General features: G+C 40.5%; 2 protein-coding genes and 1 pseudogene across 3 annotated transcripts; 2 read left to right on the top strand and 1 right to left on the bottom strand.

Annotated features, from left to right (window-relative positions):
* Positions 1-65: 65 nt before the first annotated feature.
* On the top strand, positions 66-5,287 carry LOC145486566 (chloride intracellular channel protein 4-like). Its single transcript, XM_081465255.1, has 2 exons — positions 66-233; positions 346-5,287. Exons 1-2 carry the CDS (start codon positions 210-212, stop codon positions 1,033-1,035), a joined length of 714 nt encoding a protein of 237 aa, XP_081321381.1. The 5' UTR covers positions 66-209; the 3' UTR covers positions 1,036-5,287.
* A 9-nt stretch (positions 5,288-5,296) lies between these two features.
* LOC145486564 (3-galactosyl-N-acetylglucosaminide 4-alpha-L-fucosyltransferase FUT3-like) lies at positions 5,297-6,879 on the bottom strand. The gene has a single exon (XM_081465252.1). It carries the CDS (start codon positions 6,868-6,870, stop codon positions 5,503-5,505), a length of 1,368 nt encoding a protein of 455 aa, XP_081321378.1. The 5' UTR covers positions 6,871-6,879; the 3' UTR covers positions 5,297-5,502.
* A 982-nt stretch (positions 6,880-7,861) lies between these two features.
* LOC145488593 (BTB/POZ domain-containing protein 6 pseudogene) lies at positions 7,862-13,327 on the top strand (annotated as a pseudogene). The gene is made up of 2 exons (XR_014049516.1): positions 7,862-10,947; positions 12,728-13,327. The product of XR_014049516.1 is annotated as a BTB/POZ domain-containing protein 6 pseudogene (transcript).
* Positions 13,328-13,330: the final 3 nt, after the last annotated feature.

The following is a 13,330-nucleotide window of genomic DNA, read 5'->3' as shown; positions in this document are numbered from 1 at the left end:
GCCGCATAATTCAAATTAAACTGATGCTATCAAGAAAAGTGACAGGTGCAGTGACGGCGACGCTTCGTTTTAAAATTCCGCGAAGACCTGGGGCATATGTTTTGTTTTGTTTATTTTCGGGGTGGGACAAGTTGATTTTGGAGCACGAATAAAGCTTCGGTTCTACACATTTCGAATTTATTCCGCTGAAGGGCTGGATTAACACAGTAATGGCCCTTACGATCTGTGTTAAGGTACGTAATTAACTTGTTGAGTCTTCGTATTCAGGCTTTTTAAACATGCGGAGTTTTATTTTGCCTAGAGAAAGCAGCGTTCTGTTCCTAAAATGTTGTTTTGTGTATGTAGGGTTCGAACGATAGCCGTAAAGTTCACAAGGAACTGGGAGACTGTCCCACCAGTCAGCGAATTCTCATGATTTTGCGACTGAAGAAGGTTGTTCCTCCTTTCAAGGAATACTTCGTCGATCCAAATAAAAAGGACACGAAGAAATGGGAAGAGTTTGTAGGAATGTCGCAGGGCCGATTAAAACTGCCTGTTCTGCTACACGGAGATTTAGAGCCGATGGAAGATTCGGACAGGATCGAGATGTACTTAGACGAAACCTTTGAGCCAAGCCTCAAGAGTAAAAACGAGAAAGCAAACAACGCTGGCCGCGATCTGTATTCAAAGTTCGCGTTGTTTATGCGAAACAACAACCCTGAGAAAGACGAGAAACTCCGAGACGCGCTCAACAAGGAACTCACAAAATTGAACGAGTTTTTAGATTCCGTGGAAAGTCCCGGCAAATATCTGGACGGAGACGAGTTGAAGCTACCAGATTGCAATTTATTGCCTAAACTAATGCATGTCAAGGTGGCCGGCGAACTGAAAGGATTGGAATTAAAAAATTTCCAATTCGTCGTGGAATATCTGGAGAAAGCGTCTCAACAGAACGCGTTCAAAGATACATTCACAGACAGCGTAAAGAAGGACATCGAGGCGGGCTGGAGAAAGAAAATGGGGAATTCAGCGGCCGGTTGTAATTCTCGGAAGTAAACCCACCGTCGTTGCAGACGTTTTGATAGAGATTTTTAGAGTATAGTGTAGTATCTCAATTTTGTAGAATAAATTTCAAGGAATTTTCGAATTGAGGATTTTCTGAAATCGTAAGCGACGTTGGAGCTTTTTAAAGTGTTGGAACTTAACGAGTTTTGAAGCGAAACTTGAGGGGATGGCGCTTCTAACGACATTTCGCTAAAGATCTGTCACGCTTGAAATTAAAGGCATTGTCTAAACGGAAGGCCAACATTTGCAAATTAGCAAGTAGCAGTTATCATTTCACTTTTGTGTTTTTCATGTCGTTTTTTCGAAATTCACAAGTTTTTGCATCCGAATATCGCAACAAACATTTCGATCATTTGCAAAGCTCGACATATTTTTCACCAACAGAACCGCAAAAATCGTTCTCATTTTCAAAGTTGAAAACAGTAAATTATTCATTTGGAAAGCACACTTGTATGGGGTCGAACGTGCGAAAACAATACGCGAATTAATTCTTTCTTTCTTTCTTTTTTCTCTTTTTTTGGGGGGAGAAAAAAAAATTAACTTTTACAATTGAACAATGTACTGCACATCCTTGAAAAGACTGAAAGAAATAAAGAATTAAAGCAACTCAGACGTTTCAATATTGGAAATAAAATTATGCAAATAGAATGTGGTTTATTTAGATTCGTGGTAGCTGAGATCAAAGCTTTGGGGTTTGTGTTTACTGATCAGCTATAATTAAATATATTTCGCATCTGTTTTATCTTTCAGTTTCTTAAATCTTATTCAAGAGCCTTGGATAAGCTATATAATCTCGGTGCGTTCTACAATGCTTGCCTTTTTTAGTTGTATTTATTTTCTCCACTGACAAACGACTGGCACTCGTATTTAACAAATCCATATAAGGAAGAATATTGTGGTTGTGGTGTTTGCATTTAAAATGAAAACCAACTTTGATGCTTTGGGCAATGTGACAGCCATGGCAACAAACAGTGATCGCCATCATCCAATTGCAAGAAATGGTTAAAAATTTGTTGGACCTTAGACGTCCCGGTTCAATTTCGATATTCAGTGCTAATCGGATTCGCATTTTTAGCAATTTAGCGATAAAGAGGACTTGCAGACAAGCGCGCGTCGTTCTCGAAAGTGAGCCATTGCGACCTTTGAGTGACGAAGTTGTGCGAGCTCGACTAAATCAACTTCTCGGAAAAGTAATGTTGGAAAAAACTTTTAGGAAGTCTCGCGGTTTCGTGACGCGCCGCAATTATCATGAAAAAATATTCTTAACAACACAGGCTTCCCAGCGTTATAATACAATAGTAGGAAACTAGATTGTTTGCCAATTTTTTTAATAAAGAAGTCCAACTGATTCTTTTTCCTTTCTTCTTTTCGGAAAGCCATATGCTTCAATTCACGTGCAGTATTTTTTTTTTTCAAAATGCGTGTGAAAAATAAGAAAAAGAAATGCAGTGGTAGTACAACGGAAGCAAAGATTTTGTTGCTGTGATTTTTTAGTGTTCCTGTTTACCACTGCATATAATGAAACGACAGCGAACTGTGCAACCGTCCATCAAACTTTGTAATCTCTCATTCGCATTGTTCAAGATGGCGTCGATGGCATCTCTCAACTGACTCAGCGAATCGAAAGGTAAGTATACACCTGAAACTGAAGCCTCTCGCGAATTTTCCTTTAATTAAAAACAAATTACACTAAGTAAAAATTCGATGTACCGCCAAGAGAGCTTTCACAAATCACGAAGGCAATTAAAACGTATGGCAAACAAAAGATTCAATAAGCAGAACAACGACTTTGCACGTGGGTTTTACATTTAGGTGCATCTTTTAGCCTTCCTCCGCTAAAAACAAGTTATAAGAATCACCAAATTAGGTGAAAACAGTGACGCGGATTTTTGTTGTTGTTTGTTTTTGGGATGGAGAGATATTTTGACATAAATTATTCTGTTAGAGGGCTGTTCTAGATGACTCTTATTTACACATAAAATGCGAAATTATTGATTGATCGACGTTTGCATCGCTGGTGTGGGGGCGTCCTGATAATGTTGTATGCTCCATAGTCTCTCATCTGTCAACGAACGGGTTTATGCGTATTCATTTTGCCGAATTTAACGTCAGACTTGCTATACGTCATCCTAGGTTTATACGGCCATGCGAAATTTTGAATTGCTAGTTGTTCAGCGTAAACTGTTCTTTAAATTAACGTAGTTCACAGAGGGCACATTTTAACAGCATATTTTGTTTTAATAATGTGACCAAATATGACAAAATTAGTTTGTTAGAACAAGCCATAACCAAATGGCTAGATTACAGATAAAATCATTCCCATAAAATGTTTTGTATCTCGTTGCGCTCTCTTTCGTGAAACTGGGTTGGTTGTGAAAGTGAAAAACCGAGAAAAGAGGTACCTTAACAAACCCTGCTCGCCGGCTAATCAGAAGATACCGTAAAATATATGACTGTAAGGGAACTTTCCCCATGACAGCCATGCAGTTTGGCACAAGCTACTTTCACTCTAAAAGGTGTACTTGCCAGAGCTTCTTGAAGATGTACACAAAGCCTTTTAAACTTGGAACACCCAAGAGAGGATAGCAGATAACAAGGTCTAAATTGGGTCGGTCGGGCGAGAAACGAAACATCTTACAGAGATGGCCTAAGGTAAAATCGAAGAACAATTCAGTTATTTTTGGCTTTCTCTTTAACCGTTTGATAGAAGAAAAATTAAAATAGCTGAAAAAATTACTTAGTGTTTTTTATAGTCATCAGCCGTATCATTAGCTTTCTCTCTAACACTTTTATAATCCCATTGTAATTTTATCTCGATCAAGAATTTTCTAAAATCGTAAATTTACGTAACGATGTTAAAATGCTGCGGGACTTAAATACGGGAAAGAAATGCAGTGATGCAGTGATTATGAAGATCAGCTGCAGATTAGATAACCATCAGTTGGTGTTTAAACTAGAGATCTGACTTAAAACAAGCCAAACCTTTAGCAAATACAGTGTCAGCCTTCTCAATTACTCAAAATTGTTTTGGTATTTTCTATTTATTGTCTTCAGCGTGCACTCCTAATAACAATCCGTAAGAGTCAGCTGTCCCGTCAAGGTCCCGCCGGCTCTCTTAAAGAGAGACGAGCAGCTGTTAGGGCGAAAATGTCCATATTAGAAGTGCAATTTGAATTTTGTTTCACTTACACTATAGACCCTTTTCATAAATGGCTATCAGTTTAAAATTATTTTGCATGCATTTAAATTAGCCTCACTAACCTCGTTTGAGAGTAAGAATTCCTTTGAATTATCAACTGAAAAACGACGTTTGTAAGGCTAGTTTAATACTTACAAGAGAATCTATAGGTGGCAGTGATTAATGAAATGGGTATACAGGCTGCAAAACAGTTTTTCTCTCGTCATATTTTTTTCTCAAAATCTCTATGGTACGCGATTGGCGCGCGAGGACGGAGCAAGGCAGCGAATTGCCGAGAAGCTCCCACCCGTCCCGCCGGCTAAGAGAGACGGGCGGCTTTGAAGACGAGAATGTCCATATTAGCAGCGCAATTTTGTGTAATTTAGTTTTACTTACTCTATAGGCTACAAAATAGTTTCTTTCTCATCCTATTTTTCTCTCGATATGTCTATGCGTTGCGAGCGATGACAGGCGTAGCGTAGTGTAGCCGGTGGGATTTCGCGCTCGAGGACTTTCGGAAACAAAACAGAGACCGGTGAGGAAACTTGACTACTCAGCATTCTCCTCTCGACTTTGCCTCTTTCCTCTCTTTGACTCTGCTTTCGGGAAACAAATCACACGCGCACGAAATCCCGCCGGCCACGCAGACTACAAGGAAACTAAATCGTTATTGGTATGTGCCTGTGTTGGAGTTATGCCTTTAGGCATGGTATTTTCAGGGTTCGTTATCGGAATTTTCACGAGCTTCTGGTGGACATTACAACCGGGTAACATTAGAAGTGACCCCATCAGGCAAAACAAGTCTTGTTCCCCAGTCCAGCGGGGTCTCCCATATGAAAAGGTCGGGGATGCTAGTGGTCCGGTCTCGAGAGATCGGAGGAATTCGAGCCTAAACACGGAAATGAGAGTGTTTTCTTAATTGTTATCTCTTACAGTGTACCATAAAAGATATTGACAGCTAAAAATAGTGGCGTTTTGTCTAGAACATCCTAGGTGAGACCAAAATCCTAGATTTACAACCCAAAGCGAGACGACGACCTTTTCATATGCATGGGAGTCTCCCCCCCCCCCCCCCCCCCGAGTACTGACCATTGTCCATAGAATAAAGAAACTCTTGGTACGTGAGTTTGCTGCGCACACACACATTGATGAAATAAACACAGGTAGGCGGAAAGTTGAGGTTACATCGTAACCTTCAGGTGGAAAGATGGCAGCTGATCATAAACAAGAGGTCCAACTATTTGCAGATCCTGCTAATCTCGCTACCAAAATCCATTTACTTATTGATTTTTCTTGTTGCCCTTCTTTTCACCAGTGTCTGTTTGTCCACGTGCGAGCATGTTAGTGTCCAGGGCGTCTGTCTTTTTAGATGGTCTGGGTGTCTGTCGGTCCAGTGTCTCTTTAAGTGAGATTTCCGCAGCTTCTGAGATGATTTCGTTAAGCCTTGAATATTGTATGGCGCATCGTTTGTCAGGATTATAAAAGTCTTGTATCTTCCTGTAGGTTTTCTTTGCAAGCGAATGGTTATCTGCAGCGGCGCAAACTTCGCACATCCAAGGATAATTATTTGACATGTTCAGCTTAGGTCTTAAACAACCGCCAACTTTGTAATACTTCTTCCATTCAAAATATCGATTATATTCGTTATCATTTTGATCAAGAAACAACAAATACTCTGCCAGCTTTTTAATAGACGGAAAATCCATCACGTTTATATAGGAACCTGGTATAGCGAGAGCTTTATAGTCTGCTCCCCCCATAACTACAGGAACTAAACCAAGTTCAAGGGGGGTGCACCAGTATTTCTCAGTGATATAGTCTTCGCAGTTCATGTTTTCGAAAGCGAGGAAAAATTTGTAGTTTTGCAAAAGAGATCTGCAGTCTGGAGTTGCATAAGCTTTATCTTTAATGCACGTCTCTTTCAAACTTGGTTGATGAAAATATATTGCACTCTTGCCGTATACATCTATTGGTATGTGTTTCCTAAGTTGACGTACATACAGAACTCGAAGTTTTCTTTCATTGACAATTTGTCCGTGACCACTACAAGTCCATACTGCAAGTTTACTCTTGCCTTTTGCATGATTTATACTGCTGCTCAGCGGGGTAAATTCACTGTGGTTTAAAGGCAAGTAAAAGCCATACGGATGATAGATGTCCGAATCTCGCATATAATTCATTGTCCAATTGAAAACGTTGTCCAGATCACGACGATTCTTGTGAGGGGCGATGTATGACGTCACGATTGGGTTTTCGAGCGTGAAATAAACCCAGATTTGATCTTGCGGTCTTCTTTGTTGGAGATCAAACATTTCTTTTCGAGAAGGCATGTTATACGAATGAAAAATCACGACCTTGCTATTCGTGAAGTCTCGCTTGTCATAACTTAGCTTGCAGTTGGTTTCCCGGCATTTCTGGCCTTTAAATTGAGTGAAGTCTTGAGAATTTTTCAGCCCTGGCCACGGCAAACGACCATTAAAACTGGTGTAAATCAATACCATTTGAGGCTCGTTTCGTGGCAATGTTGTCTGTCTCAGAACAGTGATTTCAAAATTATTTTGGTACATTGATTCATTGTAAATGAACCAAACAAGCACAACGGCGGTGAAGAATAACAGCCACAAAAAATGTTTCTTCATCCGATTCATCGCAACCTCTCGAAGCTCTAACTGCAAAACAAAAGTTCTGGCCGTGAAGTATTTGTAGTGAAAACTTATAAATGACAATTACAACTGTTTGTGGGTCATGCATAATATATAGATTTATAACAAAGCCTTAGTGAAGCGCGCGTTCTGACTGACTAATACGCACGATCCATTTACGCTGACGCCAGTTTGTTTATTTGTACTTTTTCACGGCAATTTTTTCATCGATGTCAGCGGACGGTTGCCACTTTTCAAAACATAATTCCTATTTTTTTTTTCCTAAAATATGAAAAAATCTAATAATTCTTTCAGGGATGAGGAAGATAATTCTACCAAATTTCGAGCTCAAGTTTTTTGCCGGGCCTCCAGCTAAGAGATTTGTAAATTAAGCATGCAGCAGCTGAATCAGCTGGTTGAACAAAGAGACTCGGAGAAGAACAAAAAACAAGAAACGGGTCTGTATCAACCTTTCGAGGTTAGTAATGCACAGCGACAATTTTGGAGAGAATTTTTCAACGATTTGCGAACGACAATAAAATTCCGCACAATCTTTCATTGTATAACATTTTTGGCGTCAAAAGACATTCACATGCGTGCAAAACTTGAACATGAGAGATTTACAAATTTCTCTTACATACGCAATAACAAGCGAATATTGACGTTAAAAGCCGACGTTTCGGCATCATCGTGACACCATTCTCAAGGCAAAGTGAACAAATAATGCGATATCGATGATTTGATTTCTATAGTCTCTACAAATTAACATAATAACAAAAGGATCACAAATTCTTCAAGTGAATACCTTATCGCATTATTTGTTCACTTTGCCTTGAGAATGGTGTCACGATGACGCCGAAACGTCGGCTTTTAACGTTAATATTCGCTTGTTGATGCTTTAAGAAATCGTTATACGCAATAACGTTAAAGATGATAGTTTTTTGTATTTATTTATTTTTTTTACAGAAAGCATTTTTATTATGATTGCACACGAAAAGCAGTACTTACAAAACGAGGTTTACAAAACAGAACCTACTAACGAAAGAAAGTTAAAATAAAATATCTGTGAGACTACTTACAAAACAAGATTACAGTACATACAATACAATAGAATACGAAGCAACTAACAGGGGATTCATTATTAATGTTTTCAGCATGCAGGAGGGCAAACCTTTTTAAAGTGAACTTAAGAAAACCTTTCCTCTAGATGGTCAAACAGGCGGGCAAAATCACCTCACAGCCGGTAAGTTTGCCCAGTGCCAGGCCCCTCATGAAACACCTGCTGTATTGCTAACCAGCGACAATACGAAGCAACTAACTAAACCAGCAACTAAGCTAACGACGCAATTAATAAAGACAGAATATAATACCAACTAGCGATACTAGAACCCGGCAAGAATTAACCAAACGAAGTAATAGCGAAAAAAGTAGAAGCTCAAAAACGTATTTGCAATCTAGATTTATGTCTTTCGTTTTCGAGACGATATTTCAACGACACTAAGATGGCTTCCCAAATATACCCTTCTCTTCTCGATGCAGATTTAGCAATAATTAATTACTCAGAGGTTCAAGCCAAGATGACGGTGAACCCACAAATTATTTCTTCTTCGGATAGGATGATTAGATTTGGATTTTTTCTGTTCCACCAAAGGGCAAATTGATTCCAAAAAGTTTGCACGAAGGGACAGATTTTAAAAAAAATATTTTAAGGTTTGTGTTTCACGAAAACAAAGGTGACAATTCTGTTGTTGAGCGAATGAGTCCCTGAAAAGGGTGACGTTGGGGGGCCAAAATGTAGTGTCTAATGTTCATAGTGACTTTGAACAGAATTCTGTGGGTAGTTTGTATTGGTTGTGCATCAAAGTTTGCTTGTTTCATTCTCCTCTCAGCTGTAGGTGTCTCGAATTTTAGTTCAACGAACACCTGACTAGCAGAGTTGTAAGACAGTTTATTCAGTGCTAATGTGTTGCCATTGGTGTTTAGAGGGTTCATTATTATTTCACCTTTGCTTTTCAATTGATTCACCCATTATCGAGGAATAACGTGGCAAAAGCCATAGTGTAAGATAGCTCGGCCATTCAGATTGCAGCAGCTGTATTAGAACTCTACTAGTACAGAACTAGCGTTACGTTTGGGTGAGAGACTGTTGATATTTGAGTCACCTTTAGTATTATTATGTGCTTCTGGTCTATGAACACAAGCTATTGAAGACCTCGTAGTACAGTGAAATTGAAACCTCGATCACTTTTAAGAATTTTAATCATAGATTAGAGCTCTGTAATCGACTTTAAAACGCTTTGGCAAAGGATGATGGTTGCTACAAAAAAACGATAGCTGTTTTAAGAGCAACGCTATTCACACGAGATTTCCATGCTGTTTCGACATTGCATTTGTTGCTTCAAGACCCCGTCCATACGTTTTCCTCAATCTGACAGTTTTTTCTACCCCCTCAACTGACCTGAATTTGGCAACCTGCTAAGGTATCTATTACTTGTTTTCATTAAAGATTTAAATTCCATCGGATTGGTTTGCACGTGTTTTCCATGCCACTCACTCTCATTGGCTGAAAGGCACTTGAATGGGTTCGGATAAAGACTGGTGGCTCTCCAAATATAAACAGGTGGATTGCATCTCGACAAAAACAAATTGGCCTCGAGGTAAACAGCCTTAGACTGCAAGATGGCGGGGTATACTCATAGAGATAACCAGGAGAGCGAAACTTGGCAAACCGAAAAAAGAACCATCGCTGAACGCAGTCGACACATGTTTAATAATGAGCTTATGAGCGATGTTCATTTTCTCGTTGGGAGGTCGGAAAAATTGAGAATTCCGGCGCATAAATACGTGATGGCTATCAGCAGCCCCGTGTTCTACGCGATGTTCTACGGCAAAATGGCCGAGCGAGAAAATGAGATAAAAATTGGAGACTGCGAAGCGAATAGTTTTCTTGAACTCTTAAGGTACATTTACTATGACGAGGCAAAAATCGATCCGTTGAACGTTTTTGGTGTTCTGTACTTGGCGAAGAAGTACATCCTCCCGTTTTTGGCTGAGAAGTGCGTGTATTTTCTCGAAGAGAACATTGACCATCAAAATGCTTTCACGTTGCTCGCTCAGGCGCGCTACTTTTGCGAGCCAAAACTGGAAGAAAAGTGCTGGGAAATAATCGACAGAGAAACCTCTCGGGTTCTCTCCTCCGAAGCCTTCACAGAAATAGACCACGAGACATTACTTGCTGTTCTAACACGTGATACCCTCACGGTGCTTGAGGCAGAGCTGTTCAAAGCTATAAAGCGCTGGGCCGAAGCGGAATGCAATCGGAGAATTCTCCCACCAACACCGGAGAACAAACGTAGCGTGCTTTCGAGTGCGCTGAATTTCATAAGGTTTCCTGTCATGACCCTGAAGGAGTTTTCGGAGGACGCTGCGCAGTCAGGGATTCTCACGTCAGAGGAAACGATAAATATATTTCTATACTTCGGCTCTAAAGATGATTCCAAAGTGAACAGCTTTCTAACCCACCCCCGCCCGGGTGCGCATAGAGTGTACCGCTGCACGAGGTTTCCCAGTTACGGGCAGGATTGGATGTGTGAGGGAACAAACGTCGACAGCATTAAATTCACAGTTGATCGAGATATTACTGTGCTTGGGGTGGGACTTTACGGTATAAGCAACAAGGAAAACACTACAAGATCGTTTAGTGTGGACGTGGAACTTCTAGATTCCCATAACGATGTCATGTGTACCTACGAAGGAACGTTCTTTGCCGATGTGAACAAGCGAGTACACGATATACTGTTTGACGAGCCCGTGATCGTAAGGGGTCATCGGCCCTACATCATACGGGTCCTGCTCAAGGGTCCATCCACTCTGGGGGGTACTGACGGGATGAGGGATGTGATCACGGAGGGCATCAGATTTAGGTTTGATGTGGATGAAGCCAGTTTTAATGGAACAACAACAGCTGACGGACAAATTCCAGATATTGTCTTCAAAATCTAGATGGCGGATTGTTCAATGTGACATCGCAACAGAGCATGAAGGGTTAAAGAATCAACCCCCAATATTGACCTTATTCTTCAGGTATCACTCGAGTTATTTTTAGATCACTCTAGAAAAAAAATGTAAGAGAGATTACTTCTGGAATAAGCCTAAATAGGGGATTAATTTTCTACCCTTCGTCCTCTCTTGGGCATTCGCAAAAGCGGGAGCCCATTACACGGAGCCTCCATCTCCTATACCAACCCTCTGAGTCAACCCTTTCCCGTATCTTTCTTTTTACAAACAGTAATGTTCTTGTGGTAGTTTTCACACGACCCTTTTTTTAACAGCCAATGATACCCGAGGAGCTGACATTATTTTATGTCACAACAATGACTGGGATCCGCTTTGGCCGCTGTTTTGCTTTTTTTACTTACAGAAACAAGATATTGCGTGGGAAACAAAGAGACCCTTGTGCTAATTACAGTTCTAAAAGTAGAATGATAGGGGAAGGGGTTGACTCCAGGTTATAGTACGTATGGAGGCTCCGGGTGATGGGCTCCTGGCAAAAGTTAATGTTTTTCCATCGATTTTTTCTCTTCACGCTTTGTTCCCATTTAGGAACATCCCATACCGTCACTGATAGACTAAAAGCGTTACTCGAGTCTTCGAGGATGTTTTCTCTCGACAAATTTCTTAAATGCCAAAATTGCTATCTTTAGACTCCTACATATGTATGTATGTTTCAATTAAAAATAGTGTTTAATTGCAAATAGTGAAAGATAGGACAAAAAAGATATCAATAAACGTTTTTTTTTCCGGAAAGGCCATCTCATCTGGCCACACAATTGTGATATGAAAGCTCTTTTTATGTGTATTCAAGGCTTCTCCATTCTTCCTAAGTCAAATCGAAACGGTGATCGCTTACAAGTACAACTTTCGGTGCTTCGACATAAAAATGAGGCGTTGTTCGAGTCATTTTGGTTTTGCATTACATGCAGTGGTAGCCTCGCTAGACAAGACTGCGGACTGTGACTGCGAGCTTAGCAGCTATATCGCTCACCATCTTTGTGGAGTTGTTCCAAACCCTAAGTGCAGCGATGAAAACAGAAGAGATTACGTTTAGAAACATCTTTTAATTTGTCGTGGTAAGCCTCTATGTTTTTAGTAGGAAAATCCCATCCCACGTTGCTGCGAGGTTGACTGCGAGGTATTGGGTACCAAATTTCCGCCATTCGTCACTATTCCCCCTCTGTTTGCCACTATTCGCCACTATTCTCGACTGCTCGCCACTATTCGCACTATTTGTACTGTTCGCCTTTAGGGACTATTCGCCATTCGCTATTCGCTACTATTCGCTGTTCCGGTTTTCCAGACACCCGTCTCTTGTACTCTTTACTATTTCAGTAATGAGAACGGGAAGACTGTGGATAAGTCAGAGGGCCGTTTACTAGTACGTTAAAAAACTTCGTTCCCAGCGCTTCTCCCAACCTCTAAGGGAAAAGCCCCTGTGAACGAGGTTGGAAAAAGCGAAAAAAGAAGACCATATTTAGGAGTTTTGAGGGCGTTGTGATTTGCTTTGTCGCTAATTTCAGTTGTCAGCTAAACCGGCTAGAATTTGCAACATGTCTGATTCATCCCGAGTGTCTCGACAGCTTACAATCTGTCTAAAATCAAACGCGGTTAACGAACTTTAGTTAAAAACATAATTAAAACCAATTAAAAGAACGCTCATCTTCCCAGGTGTGAAAAGAGGGACTGAGATAGGCAAAGTAGAACAACCCTACTGCATCACATATTTTTTGTTTTCCTTGTTTCTCTGCATTGGCTATCTCGTGTAGTGTAATTTTATCAACTTGAAATCCTCTCCCCTCCCCTAAAGCACAGGAACAAGCTAGGGCATCTTGGTGCTTACTTTTCCTTCGGATCTTATGGAGTAAACATCTAGAAGATAATATTGACCACAAGCTAGTTCTTCATTACACAGTGATCCAGCCAGTTAACACCGCGAGACAGGTAAATACGAGATGCAGTATTTCTTAATTTGTTTACATAATATGCTGTGAGGCAGCTCCAACCTGAAACAAACTTTGTACAACAGTACGGTGTGCTCTAATTAACTTGATTGAATTTTCTTTCGGACGAGTTTACCGCTATAAAAAGTAGCTGGTATGTCTTAAATCTCGTGCGTTGAATTTTTTAGTCTGCGCGCATACGTGCACTATTTCCTTTGACGCTGAAAAAGCCACTTTTTCCGCGAGGAAGGAACTGTAATAGACGTGTGTGCGGAGGATAAAAATTTGTTTGATTGTGGAGGTGTCAAAACTTACAGGTATTGTGGACAATGACGACACGCGTGATTTCACACAGCAGTCTACTCTTGTGCTGGCGCGAGTGTCCAAAATAACTTCATAACAGAACAGCGTCTCGTGGAACTCCCCTTTCACAGTTTGCCTCTGAATCGGATGGACTTTTGACGTTCTTC

Source organism: Orbicella franksi, chromosome 5 (genome assembly GCF_964199315.1).
Source record: "Orbicella franksi chromosome 5, jaOrbFran1.1, whole genome shotgun sequence".
Taxonomy (NCBI): domain Eukaryota; kingdom Metazoa; phylum Cnidaria; class Anthozoa; order Scleractinia; family Merulinidae; genus Orbicella; species Orbicella franksi.
This window is presented reverse-complemented; position numbering and strand designations above follow the sequence as displayed.